Genomic DNA, 18205 nt, shown 5'->3' with positions numbered 1-18205 from the left:
TGCACGCCCAAAGGGAGCATGGCGTCACGCGTGGGCGGGGCGCAGGTAAGAAAATGCGGAAGTGAACAAACTAAAGTGGGAGCGGGGAAAAACAAAAAACAAAACAAAAGTTGGAAATACGTTCAAGGAAAGATTTAAGACGTTAAAAGAAGCTTTGGATGCAGTGAAACAAGTAAGTCCAACTGGTGAAAATGATCTTTCCTTTTTTAGATAGGCGTTTCAGAAAGTGAGTTTTACTAATAGCTTGGATGCACGAAAGTGCTTTCGAGGGGCCTTTACAACAACTCGTGTGTGTGTGTGTGTGTGTGTGTGTGTTCATGTTACTGCATGTCTGCGTTCCTTAGCTTACTTAACTTCCCCGAGTATGTTGAACCCATAATGGAGTGTTTTCATGACCTGGCTGTACAAAAGTATTTTTAATTTAATTTATTCATTTATTTTTTTTAGGGTCGCTCCCTCCCTCACCCGCAAAGTCATCCTGCACGATGGGCCTGTGTGACGGCCTGTCCCACTGCAAACTGGCTCTGGCCATCGCCGTGCTCATGGACGTGCTGGGGGGCACCGCCCTGCTGCTGGGGGTCTTCGCCCCTCTGGAGGTGAAAGGGCGAGACTTTGGCGACTTGCTTGTCTACACTGGTATGTGAGTGCACACCTGGAACACAAGACTAAAACTCAAAACTGTTTTGCCAGGGCCTAAAAACACCCAATCATAAAAAGTTTTCAAATCCTAAACATATGATAGTCTCAATGACATATTTGATCAACTCCAAAAAAAAAAAAAAAAAAAGAATCCAACCATGGGGGAGCCTGGTGAGTAAAAGTGTTGCAGCAGAGGAGCCTCTGGGGTAGGAAGCAACTTGTGCAGGACTGGCCAATGGCCATGCGCGTGTGGAGGGAAAGTCCATCGCCAAATGGTGACGTTGCGCCACAGTCTGGGTCATTGAAGTGGAGAATGACTTTAGTGTGTGTGCTGCGCGCAGGTGCTCTGCTGGTGGTGCTGTCGCTGGGCGGCTGGGTGCTGTGGTACAGCGGCAACATCGAGGGCCTGACGTCCAAGAAGGAGCTGGGACACGTGGGCAGCGCCGTGGACCGCCTGGCTCGCAACCTCAGCCGCAAGATCCTCACGCACAGAGTCCACCGCTGACGCGCCGGACGGACGCAGCTCGTCCCCGGGCCCCTTGAAATCCCTGTTTCCAGATTTGGACGTTTGCCGGCGTCACTCATTGATTTTGTCTTTCATTTCAATAAAGCCATTTCCAAAAACACGGGCAAGCGTCATCGCGTGCAACAGGAAGCTGCTTTACGTTGACTTGTCGGAACGTCAACGCGCGGCTTTCCGCCAGCGGCAATCAAACGATGAGCTCTGCCAAGGCAGCTTGTGGGCCTTCTCGGCGTTTTTGTGTGCGGCGAGAAACACTGAGCACAGCTCACGAATTTGTGTGAAGTTGCAGTCGTTGGGGCAGCAAAGTAGCTGCGATCAAAAAGCATCCAATGAAAAAGTTGACGATTTCTGCTCGAGACAAAACGCGACAATACCAAATTCATATTGGGAGGTGGCATGAGAAGACATTTGTATTGTTTTAAAGAACAGTTTTGTCAGGAGAAAAAGTTGACATTTTGCAAGGATGAAGTCCAAGGATGAAATTGCAATGTTGCATCTGTTCAAGACAAAGTGTTAGCAAGGGAATTTCAAAAGTGCTGCTTGTCAAATGCAATGAGTCCTTTGGTGTTGGGAAAGAAAGCTGACTTCTCCGAAGGCGACCTTGGCCCAAATTCTGGCTTTGTTTTAGTGGCCCGCCGGCCAACAGGAGACGAGCATTTCACGGCGGCCGACTTTGCGGCGCATCGTTCGGCCGGTACGGGCGCTCCCTCCCCGGCGCTTGTTGCCACGGCGATGGACAGCTCCTCGTCGGCGTGACGACAATGAGCTTGAACTTTGCCTCTAAAAATAGACGCCCCAAAGTCCAGTCAAAGGGATTTGCCGACACGGGAAGGGAGGCCCGTTTTCCGTTGCCTTTGCCGCCGGCCGTGGCTTTGTTCCACTGCCAAATCCTCTTTAGGCCGCCTCAACTCGCCACCTTGGCCGGCCGACTCCCTCCGTGGCTAACCTCTCTGCCCCCTTTTCAATCACACGATTCCCTTTCCCATAAGCGTGTCAAAAGCCAGCACACACACACACACACACAGAGTGGTAGAAGGTAGTCCAGTCTTTATAACTGCTTTGCGTCCTCCTTTTTCAGCATCAGCAGCTCCACGACTGCCATTTCCCATCATACGGCAGGCGGGCAGCGACGCCCGAGCGGGCAAAGGCTGCAGGCGGAGCAGATGGCCTGCCTGCCTGCCTGCCTGCCTGCCTGCCTGCCTGCCTGCCGGTGGCAAGGCCGCACATGCAGCCCTCCCCTGCCATGCGGGATTGACACACTAAGTCTTCTTGGCCTGCTGCGAGGTCAAAAGTTGCCCGGCCTGCGTCTCCATTTCGTCTTTTGCAAGGCCACTCCCCTCCTGCATCCCATAATAAACACACGGCCTCACTCAGGTTGATGCGTGATGCAGCAAATTGCTCCAAACCAACCGGCGTGCGGGCAAAAGACAAGCAGAGGGGGGGGGGGGGGGAATGGACGTTTTGGGGGGCCTGACAAGCATACATTTCCCACCAGTTGGGTGGGCAACAATGCAAGGAGGCGTGGCCACTTGGCCCAGAGCTCCGCCAGGGAAGGGAAGAGGTAAAGAAAAAGTAAAGTAAAAAAAAAGTCAATGTCAAATTGATGTTTGGAAACTCCAACTTCATGTATCATAACTTTAAGAACAGAGGTGACTAGAACAATATTTTAAATCCACGGGGGGGGACCTAATCCAGCAAGAACTGAAAACCATCACATCAGTGTGTGTGTGTGTGCGTGTGTGTGCTGGGACTCACACGGGCCCTGCCGTGGCTCCGCCTCAGGCCGATGGCATTTAATTGCCTAATCCCAGCAGGCAGGTGGAGGCGGATTTCCTCGGCGGACGCCAGAGCAAATATTCCCGTCGCTCCCGCACAGATCTGCTGCTTGCGCACACACAAACACACGCACACAAGGTAAGAAAAGCCAAAAAGGAAATACTACGTCTAATTTGCCAGAAAGTTCTTTCGGCGAGCACCTTCATCCATTGCGGTGACGTGGTCACGTTTCTTTCTTCCAGAATCTTCTGCTTCTCCTTTCTTCCACCGAGCTCCCGGATCATCATCTTCATCGTCATCTTCATCTTCATCAGCCAGAGGTGGGGGACGCAATCACTTGGCTCCAGGTACAAGTTTAGGACCTGGCTAAAACTTGATTTGAACGAAATGACTTGACAGGTCTTGCCCGCTTACATTTGAAAATGCAGATGCAGATTTTGTTTTCTTTTCTGACAATCAAAAAATGGACCTAGTAAAGTTGGATACGTTTGGTTGAGCCGGTTTGGTCGGCCGCCAAGGTAGGTTTGCGCGCAGCCAGGACAGGCCGCAAAGGATTTGAGCGTGGGCCGCTTTGACCCGCTTTGACCCGCTTTGACCCGCTTTGACCCGCTTTGACCCGCTTTGACCCGGGGCGCTTTCTTCCCTCCCTCCCTGCCGCTCGCTCGCTCGCTCGCTCGCACGCTCGTCAGCAGCAGCGATGGGCAACTCCAAGAGCGGCGCCGTGTCCAAGGAGATCCTGGAGGACCTGAAGCTGCACACCAAGTTCTCCGAGACGGAGATCACGCAGTGGTACGACAACTTCAAGAGGCAGTGCCCCAGCGGCCGCCTCAGCAAGGAGGAGTTCCAGTCCATCTACGGCAAGTTCTTCCCGGACAGCGACGGCAACACGTACGCGCAGCACGTCTTCCGCTCCTTCGACACCAACGACGACGGCACCCTGGACTTCAAGGAGTACATCGTCGCCCTGCACATGACCTCCACCGGCAAGACCACCAGGAAGCTGGAGTGGGCCTTCTCGCTCTTCGACGTCGACAAGAACGGATACATCACCAAGTCCGAGGTCAAGGAAATTTGCACGGTAAGTTTGGGGAGGAGCCCAGACGGGGGCCGTCCGTTGACGCCCATCCGGCAAAGCTTGAGCATGGCCACAAGATGGCAGCGAAGCACTTTGGGGGGCTCGATGAAACTCCTCAAATCACTTCCGTTTTATTTCATTCAAATGTATCGGTTCATCCCGCCTGTCTTGGAAAGAAAAAAAAAAAAAAAAAAAGACATGTCTGTCCACCTCACGTGGACGTTTTGGCCCCCCAGGAAGAGCAAGTGCAGGACAAGGCGCTCTGTGACAATTGCGTTGCGTTTGCCGTGTCAACTTTTGCTCTTTGTGGTGGGCGACGCGGGAATTCAGATGACGGAAGTTGATGACAAAGGCGTCCGAAGGGCTCATCCGCTCATCATCCGCCGCTAATCCGCTCGCTCTCGGATTACGCAAGTGACAAAAACATTGCGGCGCTGCCATTTGGCAACTTTTTCGGCCTCAAACTCTCCCAACACCGCCCGGCAAGTGCGTCCATGGCTCTGATGATGATGACGGAGATGGCGCTACCCCGCGGCGAGGGGGACCCCGTCAGAAATGTGTGTTGGAGACTCAGTTCAGAGCCTCCAGAACGTGCTATTCTTGAATCGATCGATGACTGATTTTCTGTAGCCCTGCCCGGACGATGATGACGACGTGTGTTCGTGTGTGTTGCAGGCCATTTTTAAGATGATCCCCAAAGACGAGGTGTCCAAACTTCCCGCTGATGAGAACACGGCAGAAAAAAGGGCAGAAAAACTCTGGAAGTTCTTTGAGAAGGGAGAAAACGGTGAGGAGGAAGCCACAGCACCTGGCGAGAGTGGGGGGCGGGAGTTGGGGCGCGCCCACCCGGACGGGTGTGCGTGCGCCATCGTGCTGTGCCTTAGTCACGCGTGCATGGGCCGTGTTTTTCAGAGCGCGTGGCCGAGGGCGAGTTCATCCAGGGGGTTCTGGACAACGAGGAGGCCCTGCGCTTGATCCAGTACCAGCCCCCCAAGTAACAAGCCCCGCCCACACCAACGCAGTGGCGGTTCTCCAACTGGGGTCCCGCCCCCCCCTCCGGGGGCCCGCCAGCTGTAGCTTTAATTTGCAGTAAATGCTTTTGTGGTATCCTTTTTGAAAAAGTGCAAATGAGGATCATCCCGCATTGACTCCTCCCCACCTTAGCTTTGGGCCAATGAAAAGCTCTGATGTGATTGTGACATCATCATCTTTAAGGCATCAATGTGACACCATCAAGTGGTTCTCAAACAAAATGCCCCCCCCCCCCCCCCCCCCGCCCCCCAATCAAGACGGTGAGACGTTTGAGTGCCGAAAGTGGTCTTTCTTTTCCCGACTAAAAGTCGCAAGCTCCCAAAATAGAAAAACAGCAACACCTTTTCGCTTCACTTCCTGTTTCACCGAGTGTAGTTGTGCTCTCCTTGTTGTTTTCTCGTCAATAAAGCTCGATTGAAACGAACGAGCGAGCGTGCTACTTTTCTGATGATTCCGCTTTCCTATGCGGCCACATGATTAGGTACAGGCCCCGTTTGCCTGCTTTGGGGGGCTCTGTTTGACGTCCTCCTCCGACAGGCATTTTGCGGTCGGCCTGCGAGTCAAATTCATTGCCGCGAATTTGGCTTTTGAAATGGAACTGCTCAAACGCAGTTCGTTGACTTTTCCAAGATGGCTCCGCTCAACTAACGCCTCATTTTCGTATGCTCGTAAAAAGAGAACGACAAAGATTGCTCCCGTATTTTGCGAGGCTTTGAGAATGCGGCGGCCGTCTTTGCGTCTCCCGTCCCCTTTGCGTCGCACGACAAAACAATTCGTTTTGTCCCGAGAGCCGCTTTTGCGTTGCCATCTGCCGTCTTCTTGACCCGAATCCTCCTCCCGGTCGTCCCGTTGCGACATCAACGCTCTTCTACTTTTCTCTTGCAATTAGAGGCCGCCCGGCGCAGGCGGCGACCTTGTTGATCTGTCAATCGGCCGCTCGCTTTCTGCGGATTATTTGCGTAATCTGGCGCACAGCATCTGTCTCAGGTCCAAAGCTGCCATTCTTTGCCTAAACCCTTTGGCTAAACCCTCAACTTGACACGAGAGCTTTTGGGCACGCCGGCCGGCAAAGTCCACGCGGGGCGAGAGCGGAACCCGGAAGGGAAGCCACCTGACGCCGGGGAGGCAGAAGCGCCAAGATGCACTCAGCCGTGGCGCGGCGATGACGTCACTTGAGGCCAAACGTCTTCGGCAAGAGGGAAACTGTTGGCAAGAACAGGACGCAACTTAGAGCAATCGGCAGTTCTCCTTCGTCAGCGGAGACAAAAACGGCTCAACTCATGAGAGCGCAACGCTCTGGCCGAATGCACGTTTGCTCTCCGTGCAGCGCAGTGGCCTTGGAAGCCTTTGCAACCAGCTGGCCTGGCCCGGAAACGTGCTGGCGCAAAAGCGGCCGCTCAACCTTGCCGGCCTTTGCCCTTGCGAAGACGGACGGCGCGCTCGTCGGCGGCCCGCTCCAGTCGCCCGAACGAAACGCGGGCCGGGGCTCCCCCAGCAACAAAGACTCGAAGTCCGTCTTTGCTCAAAGCACAAACGTCACTTGCCAAAAAGACGACGATGAGAGGAAATCCGCCGGCCGGGTTTTGCACATCTGTAGAGCAGCGAGCGCCGACGTCTTTTGTTTTTCTTGCGGACCCCGCCCACAAGGCAAGGCGGTGGCAAATAAACACCAAGGACACCTTTGCTGCCGGAGTGGGGACTGTTTACTCAACACACACTTGAAATGTCATCACAAGTCACGTCTCACTTGACTGAAAACAAAAAAACATGTTCAGAAGCGGTGGCGGTTTCTCGGCACCTCTTGCGGCTCAGCCCGAAGTCGCAAACGACGTCTTCCTGCGAAAGGTCGACGGGCAGTCTCGTCCAACCTTGTACCGACCGGCGTCGGGTTCGTCTGCGGCCCGGCGGGCGACAGCAAAGCGGCGCTAGCAGAGCGAGCCGTCCCCGTCCCCGTGCAGGTAGTCTATCTGGTCCAGCTCCCTTTCGCAGTCTTCGCATCCGTCCACGCCGCAGCCCTCCGGCGCCGGCGCGCCGCCTCGGGGATCCGCCGGCCACCCCCCGGAGCCCGGCACGCCCACGGCCCCCATCCCCGCCACTCCCACGCCCACCAGCGCCCCGCCGGCCAGAGGCCCCACGGCGGGGCCCGCCCCCCGCGGCCACAGGGGGTCCGCCAGCGCCCCCCGCTGGCCCAGCTGGATCAGACGGCTGACGGAGTAGACGCCGCCCCCGCCGCGGACCACCTCCTCGTAGGAGGGGGCGCGGGCGGCGGCGCGGGCCTCCTCCAGGCGCGTGCGGGCGCGATGCTTCATCTCGATGATGGTTTTGGTGTAGGAATTGAGCGTGGCCACGGCGGCCGCCATGCAGCAGCTGAACGACAGCCAGGCCAGGCTGGGGGAGAGAGGGGGGGGGGGGGCGTCAGCGATTGGCGAATTGCCATTACGAGGATGCGGGCGGGCGGGAGGACGTACGCGAAGGACCAGCCGTAGTCCCACGTCTGCGGCCTCCAGTCTTTGGGCCCGATGCTGACGGTCATCTGGAAGACGGTGGTGTACATCATGTGCGCCACCATGCCCATCATGCCTGCACGTCAGAGGGGGGGGGGGGGGGCGGAGGGGCAAAAGTCACACTCGGGCCTGACGCTCGTATGCTGAAAGTCGGACTTTGAGTCGCGAGGCGGCCAGTGCAATGCCGGCATCCGACCGGCCACCGTCTCACGTCCTAGCGACGGCTGATTTCGTCGGCCGTTTTGGTGTCGGTCAAGTCAAGCTAGCGGAGGAGGCAGCGCATGCCGGCCATAGGAAGGCCAGCCTTGTTGGTGACCGCGCGCTTCCGCGCGGTTGGGTGGCGTGGCTCGGTGTGGTGTTGGGCGGCTGGAACAAAATGCGCCCACCTGACAGCACGGTGCACATGGCGGCGAAGGCGTTGATCTTGAGGGCGTTCATCTCCCTCTTGGCGCACAAGCAGATGGCCTCCACCCACATGAGCAGGAAGCCGGTGGCCAGCAGGCCGATGTACATGAACTCGCTGATGACCGACAGCCACAGGACACCTGCGGGCAGGGGCGACGCCCGTAAACACGCCGCGCGCGGGCGAGGCGCCGTCGGGCGGCCCGCCGCCACTGACCTTGAGTCTCTCCTGGCGTCAGCTCGATGAAGCTGCGACACTTTTCCTCCTGGTTCTCACCTGGAACAACAAACAAAACATTGTCTCGCCGACTTCCACGCCGTGTTTTGCTCAATTGGGGCGAGGCCAGCCGGACGCGTTCCCGGCTGACTTTGGCAAAATGTTGAGCTAATCTGAGATCTCCGGTGGCCCGCAAAGAACTCCCGGAGGATTCTTGAGTCCGAGGTCTCCAATAGGTGGCCTCCAAAAATTCCCCCAAAATGCTGTGACTTGACCGCCGCAACTCCCTGGCTAACCTGCAGGAGGGGCGGCGGAGACGCCTTTGCCACCAGAGGACAAGCGGGTCCTCGGGCTTGCTGCCACTCGAGTGGCCGGGCCAGGCGGGCCAGGCGGGCCAGGCGGGCCAGGCGGGCCGGGGGCTCCATTCGCTCGCCGCTCACCTTCGTTGTGCTTCTCGCAGGAGAGCCAAAAGCCGGTGTGGAAGTAGCGCAGCATGTACTTGTCCTCGCCCGTCTCCCAGATGTAGTGGACGGCGTTGGCCAGCTGCTTCCTCCTCAGCACGGCCAGCTGCTCCCTCTGCAGCGGCGTCAGCGTCACGTTGGACGGCGGCTTCCTGGGGTCCGCCGTCGGGGCCTCTGCGGGGAAAGCGCGTCAACATCCGGCGAGCAAAAAGACTCCGAGGGGCCCGCGTTCTTCATTTGTGGCCAAACTTTGCTTCGCATTCGACGGCAAACGCACGACGACTCTTGAACTCGCAAATTGCCGACCGGGATAAAGAACAAAATCGATTTGAATGAACCGATCTCACGGGCCCCCCTGATCACGCAAACGCTCGGCGGGCCGGACAAGAGAACGGCGGGGCTCACCGAGGGCCCAACTTTTCCCAAGCCTGTTCTTCCCCCGGACTCCGATGCTAACACGTAGCCACCTAGCATTGTGACCCAAAGCTTTAAGAAGGATTGAGCGCTGCTTTGTTTCCTCGCCCTTCATCTGGGAACTCTTAATCTGATGACTCCTGAGGGGGGGCAACGCTACACATGTGGAACATCCTATAGCACATGCTCAGGAAAGAAAAAAAAAAAAAAAAGATAAGCCTGCCACAATCCACAAGAGTTGGGAGATTAGCAACAAAGCTTTCGGGGATTACGCCAATCCGCGCCGGTCCACGTTTGGACAAAACAACTTGACTTTCACGCATCTTGCATGCTCCAAAGGCAAAACTTCTCAAGTGGAGCCAACTTTCTGGGTGTCTGGTTTGGCTCAAACGATTTGTCAAACACGTCGATCGCGTCCATGAAAACGGGGCTAGTTTTGCCCCAAGTGTGGCACTCTGACCTGTGGTGTAGGGCTGGCTGTTGTTCTGGCCGCAGTTCTTCATCTTGACGGGCGACAGGCAGAGCGGCTTGACCACCTTGTGGGTCCCCTCGCACCAGTACGACGTGCAGAAGGCCGACACGGACAAGCTGAGGGCCAGCGAGGTCAACGCCAACGACAGCAGCGACCGCTGCCGGCGGGACATCTTCTCCAACATGGCCGACGGCGCCGCTTCCTGTTGCCGGCTGGCGACCCGCGGGCTCAGAGACCCGGCGGCATGGCGGCCGCGGCCAGCCGACGGAGGCCAGAGACCCCGCAAATCCCGCGAAGGATGGAGGTTGGGGGAATTTGAGCCCACGGCGGATCCAGATGCCCGCCCGTCACGTTCCCGACTGGCCGGCGGAGGTCCTGGCTACGTGGCGGCCTTCAAACAGACACAGCACACATTCCACGTGAAGAAAAGCTCGCCAAACCGATATTGTGAACCGTTTGCGCTGCTGCTAGCTCACTGATTTTGGGGTACGAGTACCGTTGTTGTGCCCGTTGATTTGGGGTGTCATTCCACTGTCCGCCGCTAGACGGCGGAACACTATTTTGTTGGATGCCGTCAATTTGAAAAGAAGGGGACCAGAAGTGTTTCGGCTCAGTTTAGTTTTTGGTGACCATTAGCCGACGATGCCTTTTGCTCTTCAATCCCGCTTTCTCCGCCGACAGTAAGCGACGTCATTGCGAGATGGTGCATGCAATTTGTAAGAACCGCTTGCGCGGCTCACCTGACGAACGGGAGCGGCCGCTCTATCCCATCATCCCGCCGCGTCCTCCCGGGAAGAAGATGTCTTCGTCTTCGAGGCGATGCCGGGATCTTTGTGACCAATCTGCTCGCTGCCGCGCCCGCTCGCTTAAATCAAAGGTCGCCTCCGGGATGCTAATCCGTCTTAATCCCACCGGTTCGTCCGGATCGCTTTAATGTCTTGGTGCGGACCACCGCCTCGACCTGAGCGAGAGCGTCGAAGGCAGGCGGGTTAGCAAAGCCAGCCTAGCACAATATGCTGACAGACAACATGAAAAGCCTGGAAAATGGCATGAAAAGCTCAAAGACAAAATGGACCGGCGAAACAATGTCAAAGTATCACAAAAAGTCATCATGCCGCAAAATCGGCACGCGATGCTGAAACGCGCCATAACGGACGAAACAGTGATGCGGGCTGAGGAAAAGCATTAGAAAGGAGGCGTGCGTCACATTGTAGAATGCTGGAAGTGAAATCGAAGATGCAACTCGTCATGAAATGCTGAAACATGACATGTTTCGCCTCAACAGCAATATGGAATGCTGAAATAGACTGCTGAACGAACAACACGGAATGCTTGAAACCTGACATGATATCTTCAAAGAATGACATGCCATAGTGCAAACAATAGTGAAAGAAAGATGAGATGAGATGAGCTTTTCTTCTAAATGAGTTTGACTGACCAGCTGGAGGACTTTGCCGCCGCTGCGCCGCGCTGCGCACGTCGTCCGCCCCGAGTGCTGTACGTGTGAGTTCGGGGGGCAAAGCCGGCCGCTTTTCTTGGCGTAATCCTCGCAAGTCATCATCGCGAGTCCTCCCGAGTCCATCTGTCGCCTGCGCTCGAGCGCGCGCGCGCGCCCGCTCGCACGTCAACTCGGACCCGGCTCCGCTCCCGGGGGGGCGGCGATCGTCTACGCAATCGGCAACGCCCGCCCCGCCCCCGGCGGGCGTCAAGGCAAGTCCCAGTGGACACCGAACGGCACCGCGTCCAACTGGGCAGTGCCTTGACTCGACGTACGCAGACATACACGTCAAAGATTGAAACTTGGCGGGAAATGCTGAAACATCACGAAAAATGGAAACTTTGGAAGGATTTTAGTGGGTGCACTACAAAAAAAATAATAATAATAACAATTCCGACACATTTGATGACTTACTTGATTTATCTTAAAGCATGACATCATCATCATCATCATCATCATCATCACTTTTAGGTCCAAAACAAGAACAATGACGTTTGCTGAACCGATGAATATTCATTCAAGGAATAAATAGCTACTTGTGATAATTATCATCCTTAATAATAATGTACAACATGAAGATAATCAGGTCACTATTTACATCACAATAATAATGTACAACACACACACACACACACACACACGTACTCTATGAAATCCTCGTCAATACTTCATCCGTCATCAAGTCATAGAAAAACACTTGGATGACATCACGGCATGGCAACATGAACGTCTGCAATAAGCGATTTCATTTTTCTGCGTACACGTCACGTCTTTGCCGCCCTCTCGTGGTCACACTCAGAAACGTCTTCCAACGGAAGACCAAATGACACCAAGCAGTCAACTATCAATTCATACAGGAAGAAATAAATACATCTTGTACACTTGAATTCCTACAACACACACTTGAAAAGCAAATTGCCGATGAGCTGATTGGTCAGTTGACTTCCCGTGTGCGCTTACTGCGAAAAAAGTTCATCCCCAAGCGTTCGTGGAATCACATTTCACCAGCGTCCTTCCTTTGTGACGTCGTCACTCGCTTTGATCGCTAATCCGTGCGTTTGGACGACGGCGCACACGCGCATACACTGACAGCGAGGTGTTGACAAAGCATTCACAAAAAGACACTGTTGGTTGCTAAGGTGATTTATCATGAAGCTCTGTCACGTCATCATCATCATCATCAAACAACAACAACAACAACCTGAACTTTTCATGTTTGCTGCACGGTCCTGTCAATAAATATTCAAGCTATAAATTGATAAATACTTGTGATTGTATCTTACACTTGACTGGAAGGTTCACGTGCGTCATTATGTCAGCACACGCACACACGACAAGCACACGACACTTGCTTTGTCCGACACACGCATCAAAACGGGTTTGCTAACAGCTACAGTGTGTGTGTGTGTGTGTGTGTGTTGGGGTTATGAAGTTTATAAGACAAAATGTCAGCACGGTCCGCTCATGCCGCCATCTTCAGCGGGGAGGGGTGAAACGTTAGCGCAATGCTAATGCTAACAGCTAGACAACATCAACGCACGCAACGACGGCACGACACACGCGCACAACAACAACAACAACAGCGAGAGGGAGGAGCCAAACAAACTAAGCGCTGAGTAATATTCACCCCCCCCCCTGCCCGCCGCATGACCGTAACCGTGGAAACTATCACAACACTCCAAGCACACATGCACTGGGGACTACCTCTCCTGAGTTGGGGGGCAGGGCTTGGTCCTGGGGGGGCAACGGGGGCATACCGGGCATGCTGGGAAGGGGGCGCAGCTTTCAGGAGCTCCGAGTTCGGAAGCCCCGCCCCCTCGCCGCCCAGGCCGAAAAGCGACGCCTCCTCTGAGCGAGTTGAGATTCTAAAAGGAGTTTTCTACACGCAGCAACAAAGACACCAAAGAAACAAATTCAGAAGAAGAAGAAGAAAATGTCGAGTGCTCAAGACATGAATGGATTGCGGCTCATTCTGGGCTGGCGAGTGTGAAACCCACAGTGGTTTAGTGGTTGAGCCATCAAGATTTTGGACAATCAAGTGATTGATGATTCATGTGCTGTGTTGGATCACCACTAAAAGTCGTGTTTCGTTACTGCTACATTTGGTGCTTGATTTTCACTCGAAATCTGACTTGCGGACCGACGTGCGTCTTTTCCCGGAAGCAAAATGTGGAATTTCTCAAAAAAGTGGAGCCCATTTGTCAAGCCCACGGCCGTTGTTGGATTCGCCAACATCAAACTATCACGCGAAAAGTGTTGACACTTTCTTGGCACCACGACAAGAGAATACAATTTGTGGCCTCATTAATTACCTGCGCCTGGTCTGCTTCCGGCGTCTCCGAAGGGGTCGCTGGTCGGGGTGGGGGCTGAGGGCGGAGCCCCCCAAGCATCTTTTGCATCAGCGCCACCTTCACCAGAGGAGGGACAAGCTCATTTATGGACAAAATTTGTCTTTTCACATCAACTTATCTTTACTCCTCGCCAACATTGTTTCGGAGCAATCTTTGGATGACCTTTCGCTTTTCTGTTCCTTTTTTTAAATCTAGGAAGAAGAAGCATGTGTTGTCTTACCCGGCGCCCCCCAGGGGTCACTTTGGACTTTGCAGGCGTCCCCAAACGGGTCGCCATCGTCAACAGGCCAAGACGCGTCGCCCCCCCACGGGTCCGAGCCAGCGGGAGGCACCGAGTCGGAAGCGGCCCCCCAGCCGTCTCCCTCGCTTTGGGACGAGCTCAGCGGGGGCGCGGCGAAGGGATCCGACGCCCCGCCTTCTTTCTCAAAGTCTTTGGGCGGCGTCAGCGGGGCGGAAAAGGGCTCCTTGTCGGACGGGGCGGAGAAAGGGTCGTCCTTAGGGGGCGCTGTCGCTTGAGCGGCTACGCCGGCCGCTGAGAAAGGGTCATCTTGTGGGCTGTTGAAGGGGTCATCTTTCGGGGCGCTGAAGGGCTCGTCTGGTGGGGGTGCGGCGAGGGCAGAGGGTGGACTTTCTTCACGCAAAGTTGATTCTGGAGAGGCTGCGAATTTGTCATCTTCTGGGGCGCTGAAGAAGGGGTCATCTTTAGGGGTGCTAAATGGGTCATCTTTGGGGGCCTTGAATGCATCATCTTTAGAGCTGTTGAATGGGTCATCCTTCGGTGTGTTAAATGGGTCGTCTTTAGAGGCGTTGAAGGGGTCCTCTCTTGAGGTGTTAAATGGGTCCTCTTTGGGGGTGCTGAAGGGGTCATCTTTAGGTGCATTAAATGGGTCATCTTTTGCGGCGGTGAACGGATCGTCTTTGGGGGCGTTGAAAGGGTCGTCCTTAGGTGTATTAAAGGGGTCCTCTTTGGGGGCGTTGAAATGGTCGTCCTTAGGTGTATTAAAGGGGTCCTCTTTGGGGGCGTTGAAATGGTCGTCCTTAGGTGTATTAAAGGGGTCCTCTTTGGGGGCATTGAAGGGGTCATCTTTTGGAGTGTTAAAGGGGTCATCCTTGGGGGCAGTAAAGGGGTCCTCTTTGGGAGTGTTAAAGGGGTCGTCCTTGGGAGCAGTAAAGGGGTCCTCTTTGGGGGTGTTGAAGGGGTCATTATTGCAAGAAGTGAAGTGGTCGTCCTGGTTTTTGGGCTGGCCTTCAAAGGATTCTGTGCGTTTTGGGGCGCCATTTTGTGCGGCAAAGGGGTCTTGTGCATCTGCTTGTGCTCTAAAAGGATGGCGAGGTTTGGCTTGCTGGTCGCCGGCAGACTCCAAAGAATTGTCTTCCGTTTTAGCAGCAACCGAATCTGACGAGCGGGGCCGGGAGGCTGGGCCCCAGGGGTCGGGGGCCGCCTCGGGGGCCCCCCAGGGGTCGGGCGCGGCGTCTTCCTCTCCGCCCTCCTCCGTCTTCTCGCCTGACCAGGCCTTGTCGGCAACAGCGCCCCCTTTTCCGGCGTCTTCCCATTTCAGCTCGTCTTCGGACATGTTGGCCTGCGCAACACAGCAAAATGTCTTGTTGTTGAAAACAAGCGGCGGCACGCGCCTCTCTTTTGCTTTGGCGTGCGACGACACGACAAACGCGGCCTCGGCTTCTTTCGCGGGAACAACTTGCGGCGAGCGCTAAGGCCTAAAAATGACAGCTCTCATATTTGTTCCCCAAAATCACATTTGCAATTGTCATCCATTTTCCACCCCCTTTTTTTCCAGAAGTACATTTCTAAGTTGGCAAGACTGAGGCCCTTTGGTAAAATGGCTTCACGCAGTTTTGGCGCGCTCACCCTCCTCTCCGCCTCCTTTTTCTGCCGCTCCTGCTTGACGCGCTCCTCCTTGCGGGCGGCGAAGGAGGCGGTGAGGTCGGCCACCGAGGGAATGTTGTCCAGCGACGGCAGCCCCGAGGCGCCGGCGACGTAGCACGGCTTGTAGCTGGGGTCCTTGATGGCGTCCGAGGACGAGGCTGCGGCGAGAAGGCGGCGTGAAGCGCAGGCCAGGGGCCGCCGGCCGCCCGGCGGCGCTTCGGCGCTTACCTGCGGAACCTTTGGACGTCTTCTCTCGGGTCTTGACGGCAAAGTCTCGCTCCTGCTTGAGTTTGTCGTCGTCCTCCATCAGGACCAGCACGACTTTGGCCTTCTCTCGCACGTTTGTGCCCTGGACACAGGCGTCGCTCTCCTTAGCACGGTGCGGCTGTCATTTCCTGTTGTGCCCCGCCCCCCCATCCCCAGGAATTAGACAACATTTCATTTTTATGAACCGACATGACGCTGAGGTGACGTTTGGGCCAGCCGGCACTGAGCTAAATTGCAAAGTTGGCGTCGTCCTCACATCTGCCGCGCCTTTGGACGGACGCGGTAGCTGCCCGGGACGGAGTGAAGGAAGGAAGTGCACGTCGCTGACCTGATCTTTGCCGTCTTTCTCCACAAATCGGTACTCGGTGAGGGCTTTGACGATGTAGATGTTGTCTTTCATCTTGAGGAGCACGCGGTCGTCGCCCGTCTTCAGCAGGTACTCCAGCAGCGTCAGCGACTGACACACACAACACTTTCAGCGCTACACGGACGACGGCAAGTGTCTCGTTTGGCGCGCGCTCACCTTGTGGATGTGTCGCCAGTTCCTGTCGTCCTTGAGCCGCTTCCACAGCATGGTCATGATCTCGTTGCAGGCCACCACGTTGTAGGTCAGGTCGGAGATGTCGGCCATCTGCGAGCTGGACGGGCCCCAGGGGTCGTTGGACGTGGCTTCTCGGACCTGCGCCACAGGCCGCGTCAGCCCGCCGTCCTCCCCCGTGTCCGTCTCGTCGCGGACCTACCTTGACCTCGGCCTCAGAGTAGTTCTGGACCAGGTTCTTCAGCTGTCTGCGCAGCATGGAGGACGTCATGGTGCCTACCGGGGCACGACGGCTCGCTTATCAGAGAGACAAAAAGAAGGAGAAGCCTCTGAAAGGAGCCACTTTGACAAGTAACCTTCAGCTGAGCGTGGCAAAAAGCAGCTTGAAGGCTTTTTTTTTTTGCCACTTTTTGTGAAGTGAATGTGCTTGGAAACGCCTTCATTGGGGCACTTGTATCTGAAGGCGCCACTGCAACCGCTTGTTTGCAGACTGTTTGTCTGCTGTTGTGACTTTGACGACGATCGGCTGGCATGCTCTGAGTAGTTTTTTCTTGCCGTGCGGCTGATTCCAAAAGACTGCCTTAGACTTTGATGACTACAAACCTGTGAGTGATGTCCCGCTGCGCTACCAGTGATGCTAATGTAGCTAGCGCAGCTAGTGGCTCATCGCGCTGCTGACCTCTTCCGCGCCTCAATGCTGGAAAACCAAGTTGAGACAAACCTCAATGTCAAGGCACATGAAGAACAAGCAAGTAGTCGGACTTGCGTTGCGAAACCAGGGAAAGGTTGAATGAAGCTAACATGCTAACATGTTTGGTAGAACGTGAGAGGAAACCGCACGAACATCCGAACTAGAAACATTGTTCAAACTGCTGCGAGGCGCATGTGCTCGCTACTAGTCTGATGAAGTCTCGACCTTTTCTCGAATATTCGCCCTACATTTCGCAAGTGGCCTTGGCTAGCCAAGCTAACGGCTGGCCGTCGGCGTCTTCGGGCTCGCCGAAGTCAACGCAGGCCAAATGCGAACATTTGGGCGACCGCAGCATCAACACTTTGCGGCACCGCGACGCGCGCGAATGTCTCCTGCTTGGAGGATTTGATCTTTTTTCAGAACCTCGGAGAGCGACGGCAGCCAACATGGCGGCGGCCGAGCGCTCCGAGCTGTCAGCAGCCACAATCTTGTGGCAAAAACAGACATTTGGACTCCACAAGACAACAACAAACACTTGACGAACAATTATTGATCAAAGGTGGCCGTGTCCTAGTTGTCGGGCGCTGACAAACTGCGGCGTCAATGTGAGGAAAAGGAAAACTCCTCACCGTGAAAACATCCGAGGATCTTCTTCTTCTTCTTCTTCTTCTTCTTGCTCGTGTTAGTCTTGGATGGGGGCGCAATGCGCTTTAGCGCCACCTGTCGACCGCAGTAAGCGTCGACAGGCGGCGACCAAAAGACGTTTGACAAAAGAGAGAAAGTCAAGATTTTCTTCAGATAAATCTTTAGAATAAAACGTGCGTATGTGTTTTTTGTCTTCTTAGAAAATGTCCAAAGGTGTAAGGTGTGTGACAAAACTTGTCTATATCAGAGATGCGCGACTTCAATGCATTTTCATCAGCGCTACTGCGGGGCCACAGAGGAAGGAAGAACCACGCCGTTCGAAAAAGGTGGATGACAAAAATGCCATTTTAAATATGGAAAAAATACGGGAACGTGTCTGTTCTTTTTATTGAACCAAATGTACAACACAGTAATACTACAGTATAGTTCATGCTCAGCATCGTGTATAAAATGTCCAGCCTTCAAATAAATGGTTTGAACAATCCAAAAATAACCACATAATGGGACAGCCCTCCCCCCTTTTGCATCAAAATTGCCATTCAACGACGCCACAAAACTGATGAACAGCAAGCCACAATGAAGTGTAATGTAACTAAAAATGTCAATATTGGTCAGGTTCTGTTATTCTTGCATATCATTCCAAAACCACATGTCTGCCATCTAGTGGTGAGTGGTGATATTACAACGTAAACTTGCACTGAAATTTCGTTTTGTAAACCCCATAAATCTTCCAAAAACCTCGATAAACCTCGAATGTTAATTTTTCACGGAAAGTGGGCGTTGCCCCCCCCCCCGAAAAAAAGCAAAAAAAGGGA

General features: G+C 54.7%; 5 protein-coding genes across 14 annotated transcripts in view; 2 read left to right on the top strand and 3 right to left on the bottom strand.

The window, feature by feature from the left end:
• LOC147131794 (recoverin-like) overlaps positions 1–5469 on the top strand; it is a 29679-nt gene extending 24210 nt beyond the window's left edge. Inside the window, exons 1-5 of one of the 6 annotated variants that reach the window (XM_086014757.1) lie at positions 2940–3076; positions 3181–3258; positions 3631–4016; positions 4689–4800; positions 4926–5469. In XM_086014757.1, coding sequence (XP_085870883.1) covers positions 3636–4016; positions 4689–4800; positions 4926–5011 — 579 coding nt within the window. In that variant the 5' untranslated portion in view covers positions 2940–3076; positions 3181–3258; positions 3631–3635 and the 3' untranslated portion in view covers positions 5012–5469. Of the gene's footprint in view, positions 1–2939; positions 3077–3180; positions 3286–3627; positions 4017–4688; positions 4801–4925 lie in introns of those variants that run through there. The other 5 variants (XM_086014760.1, XM_086014756.1, XM_086014758.1 and 2 more) reach the window with 5 other exon arrangements.
• LOC147131795 (uncharacterized) lies at positions 16–5230 on the bottom strand. The gene is made up of 4 exons (XM_086014763.1): positions 3139–5230; positions 2918–3043; positions 797–2502; positions 16–665 (listed from the first exon to the last, which is right to left on the bottom strand). The coding sequence occupies exons 1-3, from the start codon at positions 3247–3249 to the stop codon at positions 2422–2424; spliced, it is 318 nt and encodes a 105-aa protein (XP_085870889.1). The 5' UTR covers positions 3250–5230; the 3' UTR covers positions 16–665; positions 797–2421.
• Positions 24–1265, top strand: LOC147131796 (transmembrane protein 238-like). Its single transcript, XM_086014765.1, has 3 exons — positions 24–172; positions 448–636; positions 981–1265. Exons 2-3 carry the CDS (start codon positions 486–488, stop codon positions 1142–1144), a joined length of 315 nt encoding a protein of 104 aa, XP_085870891.1. The 5' UTR covers positions 24–172; positions 448–485; the 3' UTR covers positions 1145–1265.
• A 1256-nt stretch (positions 5470–6725) lies between the features above and the next one.
• LOC147131793 (germ cell-specific gene 1-like protein) lies at positions 6726–11256 on the bottom strand. 2 transcript variants are annotated; one of them, XM_086014753.1, is made up of 8 exons: positions 10954–11256; positions 10256–10476; positions 9504–9906; positions 8609–8803; positions 8169–8228; positions 7936–8094; positions 7514–7625; positions 6726–7433 (listed from the first exon to the last, which is right to left on the bottom strand). In XM_086014753.1, exons 3-8 carry the CDS (start codon positions 9697–9699, stop codon positions 6971–6973), a joined length of 1185 nt encoding a protein of 394 aa, XP_085870879.1. In that variant the 5' UTR covers positions 9700–9906; positions 10256–10476; positions 10954–11256; the 3' UTR covers positions 6726–6970. The 2 variants fall into 2 exon arrangements, with proteins under 2 accessions (XP_085870879.1, XP_085870880.1); XM_086014754.1 differs by lacking the exons at positions 9504–9906; positions 10256–10476; positions 10954–11256 and adding an exon at positions 9035–9496.
• Positions 11257–11414: 158 nt separating this feature from the next.
• On the bottom strand, positions 11415–17493 carry LOC147131792 (uncharacterized). 4 transcript variants are annotated; one of them, XM_086014746.1, is made up of 10 exons: positions 17375–17493; positions 16658–16751; positions 16257–16351; positions 16040–16195; positions 15845–15973; positions 15478–15598; positions 15232–15407; positions 13585–14944; positions 13326–13421; positions 11415–12892 (listed from the first exon to the last, which is right to left on the bottom strand). In XM_086014746.1, exons 3-10 carry the CDS (start codon positions 16323–16325, stop codon positions 12879–12881), a joined length of 2121 nt encoding a protein of 706 aa, XP_085870872.1. In that variant the 5' UTR covers positions 16326–16351; positions 16658–16751; positions 17375–17493; the 3' UTR covers positions 11415–12878. The 4 variants fall into 4 exon arrangements, with proteins under 4 accessions (XP_085870872.1, XP_085870873.1, XP_085870874.1 ...); XM_086014747.1 differs by lacking the exon at positions 17375–17493 and adding an exon at positions 17290–17370; XM_086014748.1 differs by lacking the exon at positions 17375–17493 and adding an exon at positions 16994–17228.
• Positions 17494–18205: the final 712 nt, after the last annotated feature.

Source organism: Filicampus tigris, chromosome 18 (genome assembly GCF_054856515.1).
Source record: "Filicampus tigris isolate MCC_2025a chromosome 18, RoL_Ftig_1.0, whole genome shotgun sequence".
Classification (NCBI taxonomy): domain Eukaryota; kingdom Metazoa; phylum Chordata; class Actinopteri; order Syngnathiformes; family Syngnathidae; genus Filicampus; species Filicampus tigris.
Note: the sequence above shows the minus strand (reverse complement) of the source record. Positions and strands in the feature narration are given on the sequence as shown.

Excerpts from the sequence above, each read along its gene's own strand:
- LOC147131796 (XM_086014765.1), top strand. The coding sequence starts at position 486 with ATGGGCCTGTGTGACGGCCTGTCCCACTGCAAACTGGCTCTGGCCATC. Across the intron at positions 637-980 it reads CGACTTGCTTGTCTACACTG|GTGCTCTGCTGGTGGTGCTG; the intron begins GTATGTGAGTGC and ends TGCTGCGCGCAG.
- LOC147131795 (XM_086014763.1), bottom strand. The coding sequence starts at position 3,249 with ATGAAGATGAAGATGACGATGAAGATGATGATCCGGGAGCTCGGTGGA. Across the intron at positions 3,044-3,138 it reads CGTCACCGCAATGGATGAAG|CAGATCTGTGCGGGAGCGAC; the intron begins GTGCTCGCCGAA and ends GTGCGCAAGCAG. Across the intron at positions 2,503-2,917 it reads GGAGCCACGGCAGGGCCCGT|GAGGGGAGTGGCCTTGCAAA; the intron begins GTGAGTCCCAGC and ends TATGGGATGCAG.
- LOC147131793 (XM_086014753.1), bottom strand. The coding sequence starts at position 9,699 with ATGTTGGAGAAGATGTCCCGCCGGCAGCGGTCGCTGCTGTCGTTGGCG. Across the intron at positions 8,804-9,503 it reads CAGCCAGCCCTACACCACAG|AGGCCCCGACGGCGGACCCC; the intron begins GTCAGAGTGCCA and ends CTTTCCCCGCAG. Across the intron at positions 8,229-8,608 it reads CTGCGAGAAGCACAACGAAG|GTGAGAACCAGGAGGAAAAG; the intron begins GTGAGCGGCGAG and ends TTGTTGTTCCAG.
- LOC147131792 (XM_086014746.1), bottom strand. The coding sequence starts at position 16,325 with ATGACGTCCTCCATGCTGCGCAGACAGCTGAAGAACCTGGTCCAGAAC. Across the intron at positions 16,196-16,256 it reads ACTCTGAGGCCGAGGTCAAG|GTCCGAGAAGCCACGTCCAA; the intron begins GTAGGTCCGCGA and ends CCTGTGGCGCAG. Across the intron at positions 15,408-15,477 it reads GACGTCCAAAGGTTCCGCAG|CCTCGTCCTCGGACGCCATC; the intron begins GTAAGCGCCGAA and ends TTCTCGCCGCAG.